Source organism: Orycteropus afer, unplaced genomic scaffold, assembly GCF_000298275.1.
Source record: "Orycteropus afer afer isolate SDZICR_OR568_19922 unplaced genomic scaffold, OryAfe1.0 scaffold00303, whole genome shotgun sequence".
NCBI classification, from domain to species: Eukaryota; Metazoa; Chordata; class Mammalia; order Tubulidentata; family Orycteropodidae; genus Orycteropus; species Orycteropus afer.
Window position 1 is genome coordinate 1,432,662 of NW_006921890.1, and position 23,323 is coordinate 1,455,984.

The window sequence follows — 23,323 nt, forward strand, 5'->3', positions numbered from 1 at the left end:
TTCACAACAGTTTAGCTTCCCTGCTGTGTCCTTCTGGTCTTCCACACGAAGCGCTCCATTCAGACATGTTGCTGGCTTCCCCCTGCATTCACAGGCATTTTCTGTCTTCAACCTGAAGGCTTCATTGATACCCTATCTCTTTCTGTAAAGGAGTCCATTTTTTAAAATCATTTCTTGGTCATTTTTCTTTTTTCCCTTTGGGAGTTGCTCACTGCTATTCGTTAGAAAGCAACAGTAAAGCTTTGTAAGAAAATAAAATGAAACATTGAGATTTGCATTTTGTAAGGATTTCCAATATCATCTAGAATATTGTTGCCATTTAGAACATTTTTAATTAAATCCCTACATTGATTTTGATTGTTTATATTGAGATATGCTTGATTAGTTTTTCAAATCAACACGTGCACTTGTTATGTATCTTCTTCTTGTTAGGCGTCATCGAGTCAGTCCTGACTTACGGCAACCCTGACTTACAGCAACAGAACAAAACACTGCCTAGTCCCTCACCATCCTCACATCATTGTTATGTTTGAGCCCATTGCTATAGCCCCTGTGTCAGTCCATCCAATTGAGGGTCTTCCCTTTTTCACTGACCCTCTACTTTACCAAAAATGATGTCTTTTTCCAGAGACTGGTCCCTCCCAGGAACATGTGTGAAATACAGGAGACGAAGTCTCACTAACCTTGTTTCTAAAGAACATTCTGCCTATGCTTTTTCTAAGACAAATTTATTCTTCTGGAAGGCCATGCTGTATTCAATATTATTTTCCAAAACCACAGTTCAAAGGCATCAATTCTTCTTCAGCCTTCTTATTGACTGTCCAGCTCTCACATGCATATGAGGCAATTGAAAATAGCATGGCTTGGGTCACTCCTCAAAGTGCTATCTTTGCTTCTGAGCACTTTAAAGAGGTATTTTGCAGTAGATTAGTCCAACACAATAAGCTATTTGTTTTCTTGACTTCTGCTTCCATGGACATCTATTGTAGATCCACATACAGGTGTACCTTGGAGATAGTGTAGGTTTGGTTCCAGACCACTGCAGTAAAGTGGGTATTGCAATAAAATGAGTCACCTGAATGTGGTTCCCAGTGCATATAAGTTATGTTTATGCTACACTCTAATCTATTAAGTGTGTGATAGCATGATGAAAAAGTTTGAAATATTGTCAGAATCACAGAAATGTGACACAGAGACACGAAGTAAGCACATGGTGTAAAAATGGTACCAGTTGACTCACTTGACACAGGGTTATCACAAACCTTCAATTTATAAAAAACACAATATCTGTGAAACACAATGAAGTGAAACTCAATAAAATGAGATATGCCTGTAAAATGAAATTCTTGACAACTTCAGTCTTTCCTCCATTTATCATGATGTTGCTTATTGGTCCAGTTATGGGGGTATTTGAATTCTTTATGTTGAGGTGTAATCCATTCTGCAGGCTGCAGTCTTTTATCTCCCTTAGTAAGTAGTTCCATGCCTATGTGGTGGTGGTGGTTATGTGACTATAGTATCACTTTATTCATTTGAGAAAGATGGTGCTCAGAGAAGTCCGAGGACATGCCTTGATTCCCCGAGTTGGTTAGAGGCAGACCTGGAGCACAATTCATATGTTCTGATTTTAAGTCATTTGAAAAACCTGGCCCAAGAAACAGCAGTGAAATTACTCCTTTAGGTGATATTTCTGTTGACTACAGACTGTTAGGCATCATGCCTCAGCACCCCTAAGATCATGTTCCACGTACCAAATCTGATGTTGAACAATGATTTCAAGCTTCTGCATAGGAGTTGAACATGTAAATGATGGTCCTAAGGTAAAGCTGCCAAGCACAGCAGGGCATGTCTGAGGTCCAGTGCCCCTCTACTTGCCAGTGGTCCATTCCACTCATCTCTCAGAGCACTGGCACCCATCCCTCTCTGTCCTTTGTACCCAACACCACCACCACCAGAGTTGCAATAAGTTACTTGATTCTCAGCTATCTGAGCATCCACTCAAGTCAACCCTAGTAGTAGAGAAGAAGAAATGACTCTGAGGCCCAGGAAAGGTGGTGGCTTTTATCCTAACAACTCCTTAGGCCCAGGCCTGAGTCATCCTGCAGATCCTTCCCAGTATTCCGAGGCTCCTGGGTGTTCACCCCTCCAGATCACCACCTCTCCTTTAGCGCACATGCATGTTTCAGATGTGAGTCCATTTTCAGAAACAGATTGTGTGTGAAAACAGCCAGTGCCTGAGCTCTCTTGACTCATGCTTTGTCACGTGAAGAGGAGAAATAGGAAGAGAAAAACTGTGTGATGGAATTGAAGTGACAACATTGGACAATACAGAAGTGCTTACAGGAATCAGTCAGGAACTGTTTCATAGACAGTTACCCTTGCATGGTGTCTGTGGTGGTGGGGAAACACTCTGTGCTGGTCTGTGGTGTCTGCTTTTCCTTTGGCTTGTCCATGTTTTATTGGACTTCACCATGCTGGACTTCTGACCCTCAGCATGGTCAAGTTCAGGCTCCCAGAATTGTTTTCCACTAACATGAATGCTGGGAACATTTGGCCTTGACATCTGACGCATTTGGGAGAAAGGCAAAGTTTCCCATGTATCTCTGTTATAATAGCATCATTTGAGTTCTTCCAAAGTTGTAATGCTCATGAATGGTGTTTCGAGTCCTATGTAATGCTTAGGACTCACTGTGCAATAGACCATAACGGACCAAACGAACATTACTATTCAAGAATTCATTTCTACGAATCAGCACATACAGATCATTGAAAGACATTTCTGAATGTATTCCCAGAAGATGTCATGTGAGAATTTTTTCTCAAAATTGCCGCAGATAGAGTAGGCCTTGTTAGCATGGGTCAGATACATTCTTTTCTTCAGCCAGGGTAGTAGAATGGATGAATTCCAGAAGTTGCACCTTTACCTTTTGATTTCCTGGTTTCTTTTCTTTCTCTTTTTTCTCTTAGTTCTCTCTGCCCCTCTTGCCCACATCTTGCCCACCAGTGAACTATTGAAAGCTGATCACAGAATAAATAAGAAGCACAGACAAAGAAAGCTCCTTGTAGCATGCCATGTCTCACTTAGTGCTGTGGATGTTGCTTAAATCCACCCAGCCAACTGCTTTCCACCAGGTTGATTCCAACTCATGGCAGCTCTGTGTGTCAGATTAGATCTGTGCTCCGAGAGGTTTTCAGTGGCTGGTTTTCTGAACATTGCCAGGACTTTCTTAAGAGGTCCCTGTAGATGGACTTAAATGCCCAACCTCAGGAGCCCAGCACATTAACCATTTGTACCACCCAAGGACTTCTACTAAGGAGCTCTGTTGGTGTAATGAATAAGGCATTTGGCTGCTAACCAGAAGGTCAGTGGTTCTTGGTATAATGAATAAGACATTTGGCTGCTAACCAGAAGGCAGTGGTTCAAAGCCACCAGCCACTCCGTGGAAGGAAGATGGGGCAATCTACTTTCGTAACTACTTAGGTACGTATCTAAATCTCACAGAAGTGTTTCCCTCCAGAAACACTTACACTTTCAGCCAGAGTGTAATAGTAGGAACAATGTATATATAATAGATTATTCAGCTATTTGATAATTGTCCATTGTACTTTCATTAATGGCATTGGAATCAGGACTTTGAATGGGTTTGAAGCTGTTTAGTTATTGCTGATGGCGCATATATGTTACATAGCAACCAAATATCTTGTGTGTGGGATTTTGACCCAAGTAGAAAACAGGCCATGGTGCCCCACTCAAAATGGTGGTGAGCATGTTCAAAGCATGGCAGTTGGCCACCATCTTTGAGTGGGGCACCATGGTCTGTTTCCTCTTTGGGTCAAAATCCCATGAACAAGAAATTGGGTTGTTATGGAACGCGTACACTCCATCAGCCATGACTGAACCATTTTGAACCAATTCAAAGCCTTGAATGAAAGTCTAATAGGAGGTAATCTTTATCTTAATATTTTTCCTCCTTGCCTAAGATCCTTTCTTAATAATAATTTCTGATTTATGGTATTAATAAAAACCTTGTAATATCAGGTAAGTAATTATAATCAGAGAATTTTAACACATTATTTAAGATCTTATCATTGGTTAAAAGATCAGTAGGTCCTCATTGTTGATTATCAGATATTTTGGGGGCATGCTGAGTAATGGAGAAGTGATCAAATTGCTACTCAACATTTACCAAAGGTGAATAACTAATTTGACTATACATCATTCGGCTAGAATGACTGTTACCTTGTTTTTAACTTTTAATTCCTTGGTGATAGTATCAAAACCTTCAGGACAAAGAACTGACTTCAGGAACTCAGAGCCCATCATACTTAAATATATTCCTGAAAAATATGGGCATGAGACGATACTCAGTGTGATGTTGGCACTGGATAAATCAGATGCAATGAACCTAATTATGCAAAACAGTCATTTGGAATCTATCATTCATATGAACACTATCTAAATCAGAACTCATTTAATTAGGAAGAGAGGGAAATCTAAGGAACTTGCCTGCCCTATTCCTTTCCTTCTCTCAAAACTTTCAGTGAGTTTTATTAATACTGAATTCATAGTGCATGGCCTCAGTCATTTGGAAATGCTCCAGTTTTAGTTTGTTTAAATTTAAGGCAAAATATGCCAAAGGTAAGGATCCCTGGTAGTGTAGTGGTTAAGCACTTGGCTGCTAACCAGAAGATTAGCAATTCAAACCCACCAGCTGCTTTGTGTGAAAAAAGATGTTGCAGTCTGCTTTGGTAAAGATTACAGCCTTGGAAACACTATGGGGATGTTCCACTCTGTCCTGTAGGGTCACTATGAGTTGGAAATGTCTCAATGGTGATGAGGTTTTATATTCTTTATGCTAAAGATACCAGCAATATACTTAATCTGTCTGCAGTTTCAAAATTTTGGATGGCTTTTGTACTCAACTATATTGTTGTTGATGATGATGATGCTGTTGTTATTGTTGTTGTTGTTGTTATGTGCCATCGAGTCGGCCCTGACTCATAGTGATCCCTACTTTGGTTTCTGAGACAGTATCAGTATGGAAGTAGATTGCCCAGCCTTCCTTCCAAGGAGTGGCTGGTGGGTTTGAACCGACAGACATCTGGTTAGCAGTCAAATGCTTCAGGCACTGTCACTAACTCACGTACAAGGAGACAAATTATCACCCAGTCCTGTGCCTGCCCCATGGTCAGCTGAGAACCAGACCATTCTGATGCACAGGATTTTCATTGGTTATTTGGGGAAGCTTACCAGCTCTTTCTTCCTAGTTTGTCTTAGTCTAGAAGGTCCTCTGAAACCTGTTTAGCATCCTAGCAACATGGCAGCCTCCACTGACAGACAGGTTGTGGCTGTGATGAGATGTGTTGGCTGGGAATCTAACCTACCTCTGCTCCAAGAGAAGTAAGAGCTCCCTCAATGGACCATCAGTGCCTCACTCAGATGTGCTATGTAAGGATATCTACATCCTTCGCGTACATGATTCTGAAGAAGTAGCCCAAGTGTTGAGGGTTGGAAGACTTTGTCTTTAAAATAGCCATCAGTGGAACCCTGCATCAGCCCATCAGAGGCAGAGCTGTCTACAAACCCTATCAAGATTAAAGAATTCCAGTACCTAACATGTTAGGCTGAAATGGAGAGTTTTGAATGAGGCCTGTTCAAAGGAAATTGACAGTTAAATTCCAACATGGTGCATGGTTAGTTTTAGGTATTTAGCGCTGAAGCGTCTTTCCTAAAGTCACTTGTAGCCCTGCTCAGTTCTTGTCTGTGTTCTGTACTCACCATGGGCAGAGGATCACTCTCCTTGGCTCTTCATCATCTTTGGGCCTATGTGCCCTCCACCCCACCTACCTTAGTGAAATGACCATCGTGGCATTTCTGCTCCTGTAGTTTACACTGTCTGCTGTTGTTGGTTGCCATTGAGTTGGCTGCACTCATTGTGACCTTGTAACCAACATAACAGAACATTGCCCGGTCATCTGCCATATCCATTACCATTATCATTGGTATCTTTGAGTCCATCGTTGGAGTCCATTGTTGGAAACCATCTCATCGAGGGTTTCTCTCCTTTTTATTGACCCTCTACTTTACTAAACATGATGTCCTTTCCTATTGGTCTTAGAAGAAATACAACCAGAATGTTCCTTAAAAGTGAGGATGGCCAAACTTTGATCCGTGTTAGACACATCACCAGAAAGACCAGTCACTAGATAAAGACATGGCTTGAAAAAGTTCTAAGATACCTTAGCTGGAATAATGGCTCTCAATCAATGTCCTTTCTCTATCTGTCCTCTCAATCTCTTATCCTTATAAAACGCTCTTTCATGGTGTTCTGGAGCTGCTGTTCCTTCAAAGATTCCCGTGGTCCCCTGGTTTACAGTGCTGCTTCAACTGAATACTTCTTCCCATATTATGTACGAAGTGATCAGATTGTTGTACTTATTGTTGTTAGATGCTATTGAGTCATCTCATAGTGACCCTACACACAGCAGAATGAAACCTGCCTTGTCCTGTGCCAGCCTCACGATCCTTGCTATACCTGAGCCCATCATTGAAGCCACTCTGTCTGTCTATCTCATTGAGGGCTTTCCCCTTCTTCATTGACCCTCCATTATACTAAGCATGATATCTTTCTCCAGGGAATGGTTCCTTCTGACAACATGGCCAAAGTAGGTGAGACGAAGCCTGGCCATTCTCACATCTAAGGAGCTTTCCAGGTGCACTTCTTCCAGGACATATTTGTTAGTCCTTTTAGCAGACCATGATACTCTTAGTATTCTTCTTCTTCGGTCTTCCTTATTCATTGTCCAGCTCTCACATACATAAGAGGTGATTATAAATGCCATGGTTTGAGTTAGGTGCACGTTAGTCTTCAAGGGACATCTTTACTCTTCAGCACTTGAAAGAGATCTTTTGCAGCAGATTTGCCCAACGCAATATATCATCTGATGTCTTGACTGCTGTTTCCATTGGTGTTGATTGTAGAACCAAGTAAAGTCCTTGACACCTTCAATCTTTTCTCCATCCACCGTGAAGCTGTTTATTGAACCAGTTTTGAGGATTTTTGTTTTCTTAATATTGAGGTGTAATCCATACTGCAGACCATAGTCTTTAATCTTCATTAAGAAATGCTTCAAATCATCCTCACTGTCAGCAAGCAAAGTTGTATCATCTGCATATCGCAGGTTGTTAATGACCTTCCTCCAATCATGATGCCATGTTCTTCTTCATATAATCCAGCTTCTCAGATTATTTGCTCAGCATACATATTGAATAAGTATGGTGCAAGCATACAACCCTGACACGCTCCCTTCTTGATTTTAAACCATGAAGTATTCCCTTGTTGTGTTTGAACAACAGCCTCTTGATCTATGTACAGGTTCCTCATGAGTACAACCCAGTGTTCTGGAATTCACATTCTTCTCAATGCTATCTATAATTTGTTATGATCCACACAAGCAAATGCTTTTGCATAGTCAATAAAACACAAGTAAACTTCCTCCTGTTATTCTGTGCTTTGAGCCAAGATGCCTCTGATATCAGCAATGATATCCCTCATTTCACATCCTGTTCTGAATAAGTGATCAGAGACTGGCAAAGACTGTGAAGCTGAGTGATGGTAGCCTCCATTTATAAACCACAGTCATTTGTGATGTTCATTTGTACCTTTTCAGAGGTTGGTAGATTAAGTGCAAATGGTTCAGTTTATAGGATGGGAGAAAGGAAAATACACCTTTAAAACCTTTTTCTTTAATATCTGCTCCTCTCAAGGATTTAGTCTGTTGAAAGTCTGAATATTTTAGTTCATTCAGAGTCTGGGGAAAAACTGCTGTTGGAAACTCATTCAGGTCCAGTCTTCAGGAGTGATATCAAGATGGCCGCCATTGGGCCTCATTCCTTGCCTCATTATTTCCTTGATTTCTGTGGTAAAATTGAAGGGGAAAGGACAGTGGGCTACCTAGGGGGTTTAGGCAAATTCTATAATGGGGAGCCCAACGACACTCATTAGGGTGAGAGGAACATGGTGTTTCAGTGGCCTCATTCAATGTGCATTTATCTGGGAAACGTTATCAGCCTTTCAGAGAGATCACGGGTCTGGGAGCAAAGGCAGGCAGCTGGGTGATGCCGATAAGCTGATTAGCTTGACGTTTTGCTGCCATTTTGTGTTACTTGTTTGATTTTCTGTAGATTCCATCAATTGTGCCCTAAAACAAAATATTTTCAAATGTGCCTTTGATAACACATGTCCTGCTTGACTGGTGGTGTAGCCATAATGTCCCTCTGTGCATTTATTTCAGCTGGGTCCCGAGCCTCCTACAGCAGCCAGCACGGCCACCTGGGCCCGGAGCTGCGGGCCCTGCAGTCCCCAGAGCACCACATAGACCCCATATATGAAGACCGTGTCTACCAGAAACCCCCCATGAGGAGTCTCAGCCAGAGCCAGGGGGACCCTCTGCCGCCAGCACACACGGGCACCTACCGCACGAGCACAGGTGTGTACCCAGGACGCCATGGGGAGGAATGTCCGTGGTGGGGCAGCTGTGCATCAGCTGGGAACTTAAGTAATACTCCCTCATGAAAGACATGAGGAGTGTGTGTGTGGTGTATATGTGTGCTCGGTGAGTACATGTGAGTGTGGTATGTGATGTGTGTGGTATACATGTGTATGGGTGAGAATATGTGTTTGCATGGTGTGAGGTGTGTGGTATGTGTATATGTATAAGTGGTGTATATGCTTGTGTATATGTGTAGCGTGTGTGTACATGTGTGTGTGGTGTATGTATGAGACAGAGAATGTGGTATGTATGCATGGTGTGTGATATGCATGGTATGTGTGTGTGGTATATATAGATGTGGCATATGTGTGATATGTGTGTGTGTGTGAGAAAGAGAGTATGGTGTGTTTGATGTGTGTGATGTTTATGTGGTATATATGTATGTTCTGTATTTGCACATGTGTGTGGTTTGTATGTGTGTGAGAAAGAAATGGTGTGTGTGGTGTGTGTGCATGTTTGGTGTATATGCATGTGGTGTATCATATGGTATGTATGTGCATGTTTGTTTCATATATGTATGTGTGTGAGAATGTACATTTTCATAGTGTGTGTGTGTATGTGTGTATGATGCATATGTATGATATGTATGTATGGGGGTGTGTGATGGAAGTGGTCTGTATGCATTGGGTGTGGTGTGTATGTTTTCTGCATGTTATGTGTGCATGCATTGTGTGTGTGGCATGTGTAGTGTGGTGTGATATGGTATGTGTGGAATGTGGTATGCTTGATGTCTGTGGTATGTGCTATGTATAGTGTGGGGTATGTGAGCATATGGTATGTGTGGAATGCAATATGTTTGATGTGTGTGGTATTTGTGTGTGTGTGGTTTGTGTTTATTGTGAGTATAATTTGTGGTGTGCTTGATAGTATATATGTGATATTTTAGTGGACTGTGTATGTGTGTTATGTATGTGATATGTATTGTGTGTGAGAGGTGTGTTGTATGTATATATGGTATATGTTGTGTGGTGTATGAGTTATTGTTTTGTGGTTTGTGTATGTGGTATGTGTTGCATGGTATGTGTGTGTGTGGTGTGTGTGATGTATATTTGGTGTATGATGATGTGTGTGGTATGTATTTATGCATGTGGTATGCATGTGTATGTTATGTATGTGTGGTGTTCATGTGTGGTGTAAATGCATGTGGTGTATGTGGTTGTATGTCTGCTGTGCATGTCTGTGCTGTGTGCATGTGACTGTGTGGTGTGGGTGGTGTCTGTGGTGGTGTGCATGTGTATATTGTGTGTGTACGTGGTGTACATGGTATGCATGCCTGCGATGTGCATATGTGTGGTATGTGAATGGGTGCTATATGTATGTGTGGTGTGTGTGCATGGTGTGTGTGTGTGGGTGTGTGGTGTGCATGGCGTGTGTGTGTAGCTATTGTGTGTGTGTGGTGCAGGTTCTATGTGTATGGGTGGTGTGGATGTGTCTGTGTGCTATGTGTGTGTGGTGTGTGTGCTGAATACATGTGTGCATGCCTGTGGTGTATATGTGTAGTGTGTGTGTCTGTGGTGTGGATATGTGTTGTGTAGGTGGAGTGTGTGAGTGTGGTGGTATGGGTGATGTGTGCATGGCTGTGGGTGTAGTGTGTGTTGTGTGGGTGTGTGGTGTGCTTGTGTGTGGTGTGCTCATGAGCAGCGTGTGTAGTGTACACGTATGCATGTGTGGGGGTGGGGGTGTACGTGCGGTGTGCATATGGGTGGTGTGTGTGGTGTGCGTGTGGTGTGCATGTGTATACGTGGCTGGTGAGCATGAGTGGTGTGTGTGTGGTGTGGGTATGTGGTGTGCATGTAATGTGTGTGGGTCATGTACATGTGGGTGGTGTGCATGTGGGTATGTGGTACACATGTGGGTATGCGATATACATGTGTTCATGTGTGTGATGTGCGCGTGAGTGGTGTGTATGTGGTGTGTGCATGGGTGGTGTGCATGTGTGTGGTGTGCACATGAGTGGTGTGTGCATGGTGTGGGTAAGTGGAGTGTGTGGGTATGTGTGGTGTGTGTGTGTGGTGGTGATATGTGGTGTGAACATGAGGGGTGTGTGTGTGTGGTGTGGGTATGTGGTATGCATGTGTGAGAGGGTGTGGGGTGTACATGTGTGATGTCTGTATGTACACTCTCTGTTCTCATGAGCAGTGCTGTCAAGGATGATGATTGGAGAAACAGTGTGTGAGTGGACTTGCCCTTCCTCTGAAGGAAAGGTGTCCACTGGAAGTCACAGGTGACTGTCACTCAGGTGATGTGAAGGAAGCCATACTTGTTTTGTCATATATCTGAATTAAAGTATTTCATGAATACAAGTACTGGAAAAAAAAAAAAAAACAGCCGTTATACCGGACCTAAAAGGTGTAGGTCTAATGGTGGCAATGGATTTTTAGTGATCTACTCTACTTGTTTAGCAGCCTCAGAAAACATATATATATATATAAAACATACCATATTTTGAAAGGCAAGCTCAGAATTTATTTTCCTCTCACTGTTAGATTGAATCCTATGAAATTGTTGTCTAAGGGTCAGGTATTGGCAGTCTCCTACAGTTGAGTCACTCTACAGCTCTCATGGATTAAATATGTCGTATGAATTAACCACAGGCCTCATGGCTCATGTTTTCTAGAATATCTATCCACTTTCAAAATGATTGGTCGGAGGTCATCATGAAACATGCTGAAGCCCATTTATTTTAACAATGGCATCATTGTAACTCGAACATGTTAAGAGCTGCACTGTTCTCAGCCTCTCCCTGCTGAGTAACTGCAGAACACACTGTGTGCCTGGTACAGCCAGTGCAGCCCACTCTTTTACTTTGTCCTAACAGTGCCTGTTCCCATGGGGCCAGGTTGGGCCAAGAAAGCTGAAGCTCCAGTCCAGAGCTTGGCTCTGGGCTCTGCAGCCTCACCCTGTCCTAACTACCGGGCCACTCAGTACAGCAGGGTAATTTCCTTGGACTTTATTATGTTACTGAATTACACCTTTGAAATCAAGGCAAGCTAAGTGGCCTTTATAGCTGATAATTGATATTTATATTTCAGTCATTACTGCATCCTAGGAAGAGAAGCACAAAGTATGTGCCCTCCAGCTTTTAGAAGACCAAACCAAAACCAAATCCACTGTCATTGAATTGTTTCAGAGGCACAGCGATCCTCTGGAACAGAACAGAACTGTCCCACAGGGTTTCCAAGGCTATAAATCTTTACAAAAGCAGACTGCCTCATCTTTCTTCCATGGAGTGGCTGGTGGGTTCAAGCCACCAACCTTTTGGTTAACAGCTGCATGCTTTAGCTACTATGCCACCAGAGCTTCTTCTAACTGGCTAAAGGTGAGAAAAATGATAACTAAATAAATGGGTTTTCTTATCTACAAAGGAACTCTGGTACTGTAGTGGTAAAGTAGCCAAAAGGTTGATAACTTGAACCCATGAGCCACTCTGTGGGAGAAAGATGAGGCAGTCTGTTTCTGTAAAGATAGACAGCCTTGGAAACCCTGTGGGGCAGTTCTACTCTGTCCTATGGGGTTGCTGTGAGTTCATTCAGAGTCCAGGGAAAAACTGCTGTGGGAAACTCATTCAGGTCCAGTCTTCAGGGCCAATATCAAGATGGCCGCCATCGGGCCCCATTCCTTGCCTCATTATTTCCCTGATTTCTGTGGTAAAATTAAAGGCGCAAGGACAGTTGGATACTTAGGGGGTTTACTATCAACTACCATATTAGTGGTGGGTTTATGCAGGAAGACAGCAGTATCTTCTTAGTGCTTCAAAGGGAAAAACTTGGTGGTCTGAGTTTTCTGCAGCTGCAGACATTGGTAAAATTGTAACAGAAAAACCTCCAAGACCCCATCACAGCCTGCACTTCTGAACTTAAGGCAATTTTGTGCAAATATACTGATTGTACTCAAAACCAGGGAAATTTCCAGAAGTGTCTAGATGGTTTCTCAGGATGAGACATGGGAGAGAGTCACCTTTTACTGGCTCCTAAATGTGAAGCCACAGGCTCTCTCTCCGAACCCTACCCCAGTGGTTCTTCATTTCCACTTCCTGTTCATTTCATGCCTTCACACCTTTCCAGCCAAGCCTGGAACTCCAGGTGCTGTGTCTAGCAGCATACATGTTTGAGACAATGCCTTTAAGATATGTAAATTTCTGTTATTCATAAATTATATGCACATTACACAGTAGCATTATATCTAACATAAGAGATACCTAAAAATATAAATTAAAAATATACATAAAGCAATGTTGTACGGTTGCTTCTTCATACACAGGGGCTCACCTTGCACACACTCTGATGTACCACTACACTGGAGACCACTGGTACATACTATGAAGAGGCTAGCAGGGCCACAGTGACCACCCCTGTACCTTGGGAGAAAATGACAGGGTCATGTGAGTCCTGTTAGGCTTGCAGATCAGGAGGCCACTGGCTCTTGGCTCAGATTGCTAGCCAAGTGACTGGAGCAAGTGGTCAGATGTCACTGCTGTCAAGTGTAGACCATCAGCTGGAGTTCGTAAGTTTAATCCCTCCAGCATTTGCAGTTGGTACTTCAAGGAGTGTGGGCAGGGGCTGTTGAGGTCAGTTCCCTTTGTCAAGGGTGTCAGTTGTCAAGGGTGTATTGAGACAAGGGCACTCTTCTGAACAATTAGGGAATTACTAGATGGTGCCATGTACTCGCTATATAAAGACCGATGAGCAACGTCATGATAAATGTGGGAAACATCAAAGTATTTCATTCTATTTGGATCAACACTCAATATCCATGGAAGCAGAAATCAAGAAATCAAACAACATATTGCACTGGACAAACCTCCTGCAAAAGATCTCTTGGAAGTTTTAAAAAGCAGTGATGTCACTTGGATGATTAAGGTGCACCCGGCCCAAGCCATGGTCTTTTCAATCCTTGGGAAAGCTGGACAATGAAAGAGGAAAGTTATTGCCTTTGAATTGTGGGGTTGCCAAAGAATATTGAATATACTGTGGACTGCCTAAAAATGAACAAACCAGTCTTAGAAGAAACACACCCAGAATGCTCCTTAGAAATGAAGATGCTGATACTTCAACTCACTGACTTTGGATACATCATTAGCAAAGACCAGTTGCAGGAGAAGGACCTCATGTTTGCTAAATCAGTGGGGTCAGTGAAAAGGAGGGGAAGCTTGAATGAGGTGGACAGATGCAACAGCCCCAACAATGGACTCAAACATACCAAGATCATGAGGATGGCACAAGATCAGGCAGTGTTTCGTTTTGTTATCCCTAAGGTCACCGTGCATTAGGTCAGACCCCAGGGTACCAGGCAACAACAAGAGGATGGAGTCTTCCAAACCAAACCAAAAGATATCACACTTAGCTGCTTTCAGGGCCTATTCTAAATGCACTGACTGTGGTTACCAGTCCCCAGAACAAACCTGTGAAGGAAGTACTATTATGCTACCCACTGTACAGGTGAGAAAGCCTGAGACACAGAGAAGATGATTCACAGGTAGTGTGCAGCCATCTTTTAGACTTAGACAGTGTTGCCCTAGTGCCTGATCTCCTAACAAGTTGTGCAAAGTAGGATTAACTTGTACCTGATTGGTAGAGTGGAGAGATTTGATCCCAGCTGAGGGAAGTCTGAGAGAAGGTTTACATGGTTCCGGAAATGGGTATGTGTGTGGAGACACATCCTCAATGGCATACAGTTGGATTTCCATCTAGGCCACTGAGGGCCAATACAGAGGCCATCTACAAGTTCTGGTTCCAGAAAGATCATCTTATGGACAAAAAAAGAACATTATTTCAAAGCAAAAGAATGATAAATCCATTTTCACCTATAGAACTTATTTTTGTTCTATATCAAATTAATCAGATAATATCTGTTGAAGACACACTGCATGTTAGATACACTGCAGACAAAAAGAGGCATAAAATATACTTCCTGCCCTCCAGAAATGCACTGTTTACTTTCAGAGAAAGAGTTTTTCTGTTATAGAAAATTAGCTGTTTGTACAAGGTAATATCTTAAGGGCTACATGAATATTCCTGACAAAAATGAAAGATAAAAGTATTATGAACCCTAAACAATGCCTAATATGTTTTCTTTCTTAAATAACATGTAAGGAAAGATTGTGCTCCCCACACAATCAGTGTTCTAGGTGCTGCTAGTACTTCCCTGGTGCCTTCCAAGGTTCCTCTCTTCTGGTTTTACTGGGAGGGAGTGGGGCCATGGGAAGATGTCTTAGTTATCTAGTGCTGCTATACAGAAATATCACAAGGGGGTGGCTTTAACAACCCTACATGTGTTTCCTTACAGTTTACGAGGCTAGAATCTGAATTCATAGCACAGCTTGAGGAGGAGCCTTTCTCTCTCTGTAGGCTCTGGAGGAAAGTCTTTGTCTCTTCAGCTACTGTTTCCTGGTTCCTTGGAGATCGCCATGTGTGTCGCTGTCTGTCTGACTCCATATTTGCTTCTTGCTTGTCCTAATCTCTTTTTATATTTTATAAGAGATTGACTCGAAACACACCCTTACCCTAATCCTGTCTCATTAACATAACAAAGACAGCTCATTCCCAACTGGGATTATAACCATTCCATGACAGTTGAGGATTTGCAACACGTTTTATTTGAGGACACTATTTATTCCATAACAGAAAAGTTTGTTGTTCAAACACATCTGCCCTGGGGAGACAAGGCTGAAGCTATGCTCTGTGCCAGCTCTAGGTCCGGAACTTTCCTTCATGGTTTCTGCCAAAATTTTCCCTCTCTTCCCAGCTCTATTCACTTCTGTCTTTATCTCTGAGCCACATGTCTGCACTCGACTGTCCCGGAACCTCTGCCACCTATGTTCTCCTTCAGACCTCAGCTGAAACTCGGTTGTCCACAGTCTGATCCAGGTCCCCTGCTGTCTGCTCTTCCAGGGCAGTGGTGAATTAGGGTAGAATTCTCCCTTTCCCTGCAGGAGACCGGCTCGATTGCCAGTCAATGCACGTCACTCATGGCCACCATCTCTCTGTCACTGGAGGCTTCCATGTTGCTGTGATGCTGAACATTTCAGCAGAGCTTTTAGACTAACACATGCAAGAAAGATGTATTGATGATCACTGGTGACTGCTATGCAAAAGTTGGAAACAAAGAAGAGTCATAGTCGTTGGAAAAGATGGCCTTGGAGATAGAAATAAAGCTGGAAGTGGTATGATAGAATTTTGCAATACCAATGACTTATTCACTGGAAATACCTTTATTCGAGAACATAAGTGATGCCTATAAATGTGGACTTCACCAGATGGAATTCACAGGAATCATATTGACTACATCTGTGGCAAGAGGTGATGGAGAAATTCAGTATCTTCAGCCAAAACGAGGCCAGGAGCTGATTATGGAACAAACCATTAACTGCTCGTATGCATGTTCAAGTTGAAGACAATTAAACCAAGTCCACAAGAGCCAAAATAAGACTTTGATAATATCCCTCCCGAACTTAGAGACCATTTAAAGACTAGATTTGTTGCATTGAACACCAGTGACTGCAAACCAGAGGAATTGTGGGATGACATCAAGATCATCATCCATGAAGAAAGCAAGAGGTCATTAAAAAGACAAGAAAGGAAGAAAAGACCAAAATGGATGTCAGAAGAGACTCTGAAACTTGCCCTGGAGTGGAGAGTAGCTAAAGCAAATGGAAGAAGTGACAAGATAAAAGACTTGAACAGAAGATTTCAAAGAGCAGCTTGAGCAGACAAAGCCAATTACTATAATGAAATGTGCAAAGACCTGGAGTTAGAAAACCAAAAAGGAAGAGCACACTTGGCATTTCTCAAGCTGAAAGAACTGAGGAAAAACTTTAAGCCTCCAGTTGCAATGTTGAAAGATTCTGTGGGCAAATATTGAATGATGCAGGAATCCTCAAAAGAAGATGGAAGGAATACACAGAGTCACTGTACCAAAAATAATTGGTCAGTGCTTGTTCATTTCAGGAGATGGCATGTGTTCAAGAACCAATGGTATTGAACGAAGAAGATGAATCTGCACTGAAGGAATTGGCAAAGAACAAGGCTCCAGGAATTGACAGAATACCCACTGAGATGTTTCAACAAACGGATGACCTGCTGGAAGCATTCACTCGATTATGCCAAGAGATTTGAAAGACAGCTACGTGGCCAACTCATTGGAAGAGATCAATACTTGTACACATTCCAGAGAAAGGTGATCGTATAAAATGTTGAAATCACTGAACAATATCATTAATATGACATGTAAGTAAAATCTTACTGGTTTTATTCAAAAATGGTTGCAGCAGTATATTGATAGCTTCCAGAAATGCAAACTGAATTCTGAAGAGGACATGAAAGGAGGGATATCATTGCTGATGTCAGATGGACCTTAGCTGAAAGCAAAGAATAAAAGAAAGATGTTTACTTATGTTTTATTGAGTATGCAAAAGCACTTGATTGTGTGGATCATGGCAAATTGTGGATAACATTGAGAAGAATGGGAATTCCAGAACACTTGATTGTACTCATGAGAAACCTGTGCATAGATCAAGAGGCTGTTGTTTGAACAGAACAAGGTGATACTGCATGGTTCAAAATCAAGAAAGGAGTGTGTCAGTGTTGTATCCTTTCACCATACTTATTCAACTTGTATGCTGAGCAAATAATCTGAGAAGCTGGATTATATAAAGAAGAGTGTGTCATCATGATTGGAGGAAGGCTCATTAACAGCCTGCAGTATGCAGATGACACAACTTTGCTTGCTGAAAATGAGGATGACTTGAAGCACTTACTGATGAAGATTAAAGACTATAGTCTGAAGTATGGATTACTCCTCAATATAAAGAAAACAAAAATCTCCACAACTGGTCCAATAAATATCTTCACAGTGGATGGAGAAAAGATTGAAGTTGTCAAGGATTTCATATTACTTGGTTCTACAATCAACATCAATGGAAACAGCAGTCAGGACATGAGATGACATATTGCATTGGGCAAATCTGCTGCAAAGGATCTCTTTCAAGTGATGAGGAGCAAGGATTTCTCCTTGAAGGCTATGGTACGCCTGACCCAAGCCATGGTATTTTTGATCGTCTCATATGCATGTGAAAGCTGGACAATGAATAAAGAAGACCAAAGAAGAGTTGATGCTCTTGAGTTATGGTGCTGGAGAAGAATGCTAAGAGTACCATGGTCTGCTAAAAGGACTAACAAATCTGGCCTGGAGGAATGCAGCCAGAATCCTCCTTGGAAGTGACAAAGGCCAGACTTCATCTCACCTACTTTGGTCATATTATCAGAAGCAACCATTCCCTGGGGAAGGATATCATGCATGGCAAAGTGGAATGTCAGTGAAGAAGGGGAAGGCTAACGAGATGGGTAGACACAGTGGCTGCAACAATGGGCTCAAGTATAGCAAAGATTGTGAGGCTGGCACAGGACCAGGCAGTGTTTTGTTCTGCTATGCATAGGGTTGATATGAATCAGAGACAACATGATGGCACCTGACAACAACAGCAGCAATCTAGACTAAGATGGACTGAGAGAGTCCAGGTAGTCTGCTTCCAAAAGTCACCATTGCAAACCCTATGCTACAAAGATCTGACCTCATTGTGCATGAGGTTACCATATGTCAGGGGCTGACTTGATGGCAGCTATGAACAACAGAGCTGAGGGATATGTAGGCAGATTACAGCGAAAGGTTTAGGAACAAACTTAGACATTGAAGATGAGACGTGAAAGCTCCATACCTGCTCCACCACAGGACATTGCTCAGTTAGCTTTTCCCCTTAAGTTCAACCCTCCCACCATCTTCTCTCACCTTTCCTCTGTATCCAGCCGTTCTTTTCTCTCTCTCCTCTCAGCTGCCTGAAGTAACCCAACAACCTCTGTTACTTTATGAAGAAGATCAATTTAATTCTCAGGCACCAATTCCATCAAGGACCCCAGTCTTCTTTTGGGCATTCCAAAAATACCCTCTGAACTTTCATAAACCAAAAAGCTAGCAACCTGGTAGTCTTGTTTGTGAGACAACGAATCTTGAGACCCTCTGAAATGACAGCTTTGCTATTTGGCTTTCTGTTCGTAGCCCTGGGACTGATTACAGTCTCTGCCATCCCTCTTCCCTTCCTGTCAGGGTTTCAGATGCTGATGTATATTTCTCCTTCACATAAATCCAGTATTAAATGGTAGTTGGTTATGTTACGGTGACAGAAATGTCTTACTCTTTAGGTGTTAATGAACTAAGAGCTTCTATTAGTTCACAAATACTTAATAAGGGAATTCCAGAGTTCTTTCTTCTTACACTTATTCTCCCTGCTCAGTGAGACTGAAGCTTACAAGTACAGTCAGGAGTTACTGGTGGCAGAAAACTCAGTACCTGATGCATAGGTCAAAGGGAAGTTCATGTTTGGAATTGCAGATCTCTGTCTGTTTGTTTCGTTCTTGATTTTTTCACTCTTTTCCTCATTCCATTGTTTTCCCCTTTCCATTTTAATTGTCTTTTTAAATTGAAACAGCATCTTTTTTCTGACAATCTGTAGTTTCCTAAGGATTGAAATGACAGAAAAAAAAAAAAAAAAGTAGCATTTGCATAGTACAGAAAGAAATAGGATTAGATGCCTTACATGCATGCATTTATGTACATTTATGTACATGTTGGAGGCAGTAGTAGTTCAGTGGTAGAACCCTTGCCTTCTACACCGGAGACCCACACTCATTTCCTGGTCAGTGCACCTCAAGTACACCCATCACCTGTCTGCCAGCAGAAGCTGGCATGTTGCTACGTTGTTGAGCAGGCTTAAGAGAAGCTTCCAGACTCACACAGAGTAGGAAGAAAGGCCAGGTGATCTGCCTCTGAAAATCAGCCAATGAAAACTCTATGGATCACAATGTCATGAGTTGGGTCCAACTTGATGATCACTAACAACAGCATTTAACTGAGAGGACCTTTGTCAAACAAAGCCATGGGAGAGAATGCCATCTGAAGGGGTCTTTAGCTTCCCACCCCAGACTGAGCTCTGATGCTTTCATACTCAGGCATTCCTGGCCAGATAGAAGACAAGAACCATAGATCGTTGTGTCCCACCCAGTCCCAGCAGCAGCGAGAAGGCTGTGAGGATGGCCTGCCTGCTTCCCTGGCCTTAGATGTGCTTTCAGAAGGGTGGCAGAAAGTCCAGTAGCTGCCTGCATGCAGACGAAGTGGGAGATATGAGGTCTCCATTGCAGCCTGGAGATCTGGTAGCATAAAAGGTTAAAGGGTCACTTCATGAATAAGCAGTGACCCAGTCAACTAGTCAGCCAGACTCCCCAGAGAACGTGCTTCACTACACATGCCAGCCACACCCCCTTTCTTGTGGGGGCGTGGGAGAGAGAGGCAACCAGTGTTCCTGCCTTGGGTGGGGGTTGCAATTTTATGAACTGAGATAAACATCAGACTAGTGAGCTGGACAGTGGCATGAATGTTCCCAATTGCTTTCCAGGATGATTAATGCAGTGTCTGGGGACAGACTTCCTGAAAAATGAAAATTTAAAGAGACAAAATTTCTGCAAAAGTATCTATTTAGATAAAACATACGTTTCATGTGGGATGTGGCTTTTCAAAACCAGAGCTCATACAATAAGGAATTCAGCAAAACAAGGAGTAGTTCATCCTCATGCATTTGCTTACAGTAAAGTCTATTAAGCTGACACTAGATAACACAGATTTTGATGTCAAGTTCAAACAAGTCAAGGAATTGCCACGTGTAAGTCATCTGATCATCACCTGACATTGACTACCCGGAAGGGTATCTTTATACCCTAGGGAAATGGCCAGTGATGGTCACAGGAGTTTCCTTTTGGATAAATGTTATTCTGACCACGTGTGGAAACCAGCTTCCTGTTTTACACGTGGCAGCTTATAATAAAGAATTATCATAAATATGTTGCAAACTGCCAACTGTCTTAATTAATGAGGTTGACAAGTCCTCCAATAAAAGGATAACAGAAGGTGGTGAAAATGTTGCACATTGGAGAAAGTACATAAACAACACTTAAAGCTCTGTATGAAGAACAGTGTGTAATGAAGTTACAGGTGAATTACACATGCCCTTCAAATTCATAAAACTTATTACTATTAAGTAATACATAAATAATATTATTGCTATGAAAATATTTTCAAGTAAAAAATCACGAGTCTATAGTAATGTGGAATATTACTAGTTGATCTCTTGTTAGTAAATACTATTATTTCAAAAAGTTTCTTTAAAAAAAAGTGGTTTCTACTATAGCAAGTAAAATTAGTTCCTACATAACCTTAGTTAATGGTTTCACCCTTTTTAGTCTAAAAAGTAGGGGCAACATTATTACTGTAGAGGAAATTTTAAATGAGTCTTTTAATACCATCTTCAAAAACAAAAAGAACTTTCAGATGCTTATTTGTATCAATTTACCTATAATGGTAAAAATAAAAAGTCTTATTATAGCTGAAGAAAGCCTAAAGTGTGTGCTGATGGAATAGTTCATTGGTATAATTTAAAACCATGGTAGTTGTCATAGTTTTGTGGAAATGAATAATTAGGGCAGTGTTGATTAACACCAGCTAGAAGTATGTGTATGTGTACCTGTGTGTGCACGTATCCCTGGTGGGGAAATATTTAAGCATTAAAAGGTCAATGTGTTGAACTCTCCAGTCTGGTCAGTGGGAGAAGGATATGACAGTTGGCTTTTGTAAATATTTTAGCCTTGGAAACCCTATGGGTTGGTTCCACTGTGCCCTGCAGGGTCACTATGAGCCAGAATTGACTTAAAGACAATGGATTTGATTTAGAGGTGTATATTTTGAAAAGTAATATAACTGTCCTCAACTTGGAAGGGGCACTCTAGTTCCCTGAAATATATGCCAGATTATCCTTTGGGTTACATCGATAAGCATAGCAATGCTGCGAAGAATAAAAGCCGAGGATGAGATTTCAAGTGAACTTTGAATGTAACCTCCCAAGAGTCGGAATTGAAGATTAGTCAAGACATGACCAGAAGGTGCACAACTGTGGAGCTGTAGTTACAGGCTAGCAGATTCTACCCTCTTCAAAAGTCATTCTTTATAAACTAAAAAAAACAAAACAAACTAATGAAAAAACTAGAATTTAGTTGTATGACTTTTCCATTTCTTTGAAATGTTACAAAACTAGGTATGGAAAAATCAATAGATCAAGAACATACTATAGATAGAGTGTTGAGTTGTTGCTAGTTGCCATCGAGTCATTTCTGACTCCTAGTGACCTCATGGGCCACTAGAACTGTCCGTAGGCTTTTCTTGACCGGAATCTTTACAGAAGCAGTTCGCCAGGTCTTTCTTTTGTGGAGTAACTAAGTGAGTTCAAAACACTGACCGTTTGCACCACCAGGGATCCTCAATCGAGAATAAAACTCTTCCAAACTCAAAACTCAAACCCAGTGCCATCAAGTCAATTCTGACTCATAGTGACCCCTACTGGGTTTCTAAGGCTGTAAATCTTTACAGAAGTGGATTATCCCATTGTTCTTCCGTGGAGCAGCTGGTGGGATTGAACCACTTACTTTCTGGTTAGCAGCCAAACAGCTCTCATAGAAATGCTTATTTTTGAGGAATAAAAAGGGTGGTAGCACTTATGCTTACAAATCCACCTCATTGTAGGCTGTGGCCTCTCAAGGCCTGAGCCAGTTAAGGTAGTTTGAACCCATAAGGTCCCCTTTTCTTATTGGGCTTTTTATTCAGCAGATGGAGGTTCAAATGCATAAAGATTCTAATAGACCTTTTCTTCTATAACCCCATATGTCCATGTGCTTGGTGCAAGCTCACATGGTACTTAAGAAGGTCCAGGTTATTTTTTCCTGAACTACTTCTGTTTCCAGTCTTCAAGTTCTACACCCAGCAGCTGCAAGTGGTCATACCCCATGTAAAGCATCATGAACAATGGGTCTAGAGGAAGGCAGCTAGGAACCTGCTCATGTTGCTCCTGGAGCCTCTCTTTCCTGCCTGCCTCCCCATGACCTGTGTGACAAGCTTGCTCAGTGCTCCCATTGCACCTGGGAAGGGAAGCAGGTGCACCATGATTATGTTAGCATTCCCTCGCAACCACCTTCACTTCCGTTTTTTTGGAAAATTCCATCAAATGGCCTCATCCCTTCCATTGTGTCCCTAGTTGAAGGAGATGGTGCTACATTTTCCTCTGAGGCAGAAGCCAAGGAAAATGACAATATGGCTTCTGAGAGAGACTCGAATCTAGGAGTGAGTTACCTAGGTAATAGGGATTCAGTCATGCATACTATTTATTAGTGATATTTAGAATATTTTGACGTTTCTATCAAACGTTTCTTCCAAAGGGATCAGCTGAGATAATTCCCTCACCTCCAGTACCCTCACAGAGGGGCAGATCAGTGAGCACATCGACTGTGGCCATCCCAGCTTTGCCTCTCTGTCCTTCACTGCTCATCGGTAAATGAATGATGGTGATGGCAGTAATACTGGTATCTGCCGCATAGATTGTTGTAAGGATTTAATGAGGTAATAAATATACTCACATATAATGGTGGTTGACACAGAAAGCTACATAACTTAGTATTTATTTTTATTCATTTCACCTGTCTAGGCAAAGTAAGCCACCCCATTAAAAGCTGGAAACATGCTTGGAATGTTGAAAAACAAGACTGTTTCACCTTCCTCGTCCATCCATTCTGGCACCCATTACACATACTGAAAATGAGAAGGAAATAAATTGTACAGCATGGTGGGACCCAGAATTCTTTACCAATCATACACATTGATGGTAGTGACGGTTGAGTTGATT

General features: G+C 42.0%; 1 protein-coding gene across 1 annotated transcript in view; it reads left to right on the forward strand.

Moving 5' to 3' along the window:
* The window catches only part of CTNND2 (catenin delta 2), a 1,230,080-nt gene that overhangs the window by 597,530 nt on the left and 609,227 nt on the right, over nucleotides 1–23,323 (forward strand). Inside the window, exon 9 of the mRNA XM_042782401.1 lies at nucleotides 8,296–8,490. Within this exon, the coding sequence (XP_042638335.1) occupies nucleotides 8,296–8,490 (195 nt within the window). The remainder of the gene's footprint in view (nucleotides 1–8,295; nucleotides 8,491–23,323) is intronic.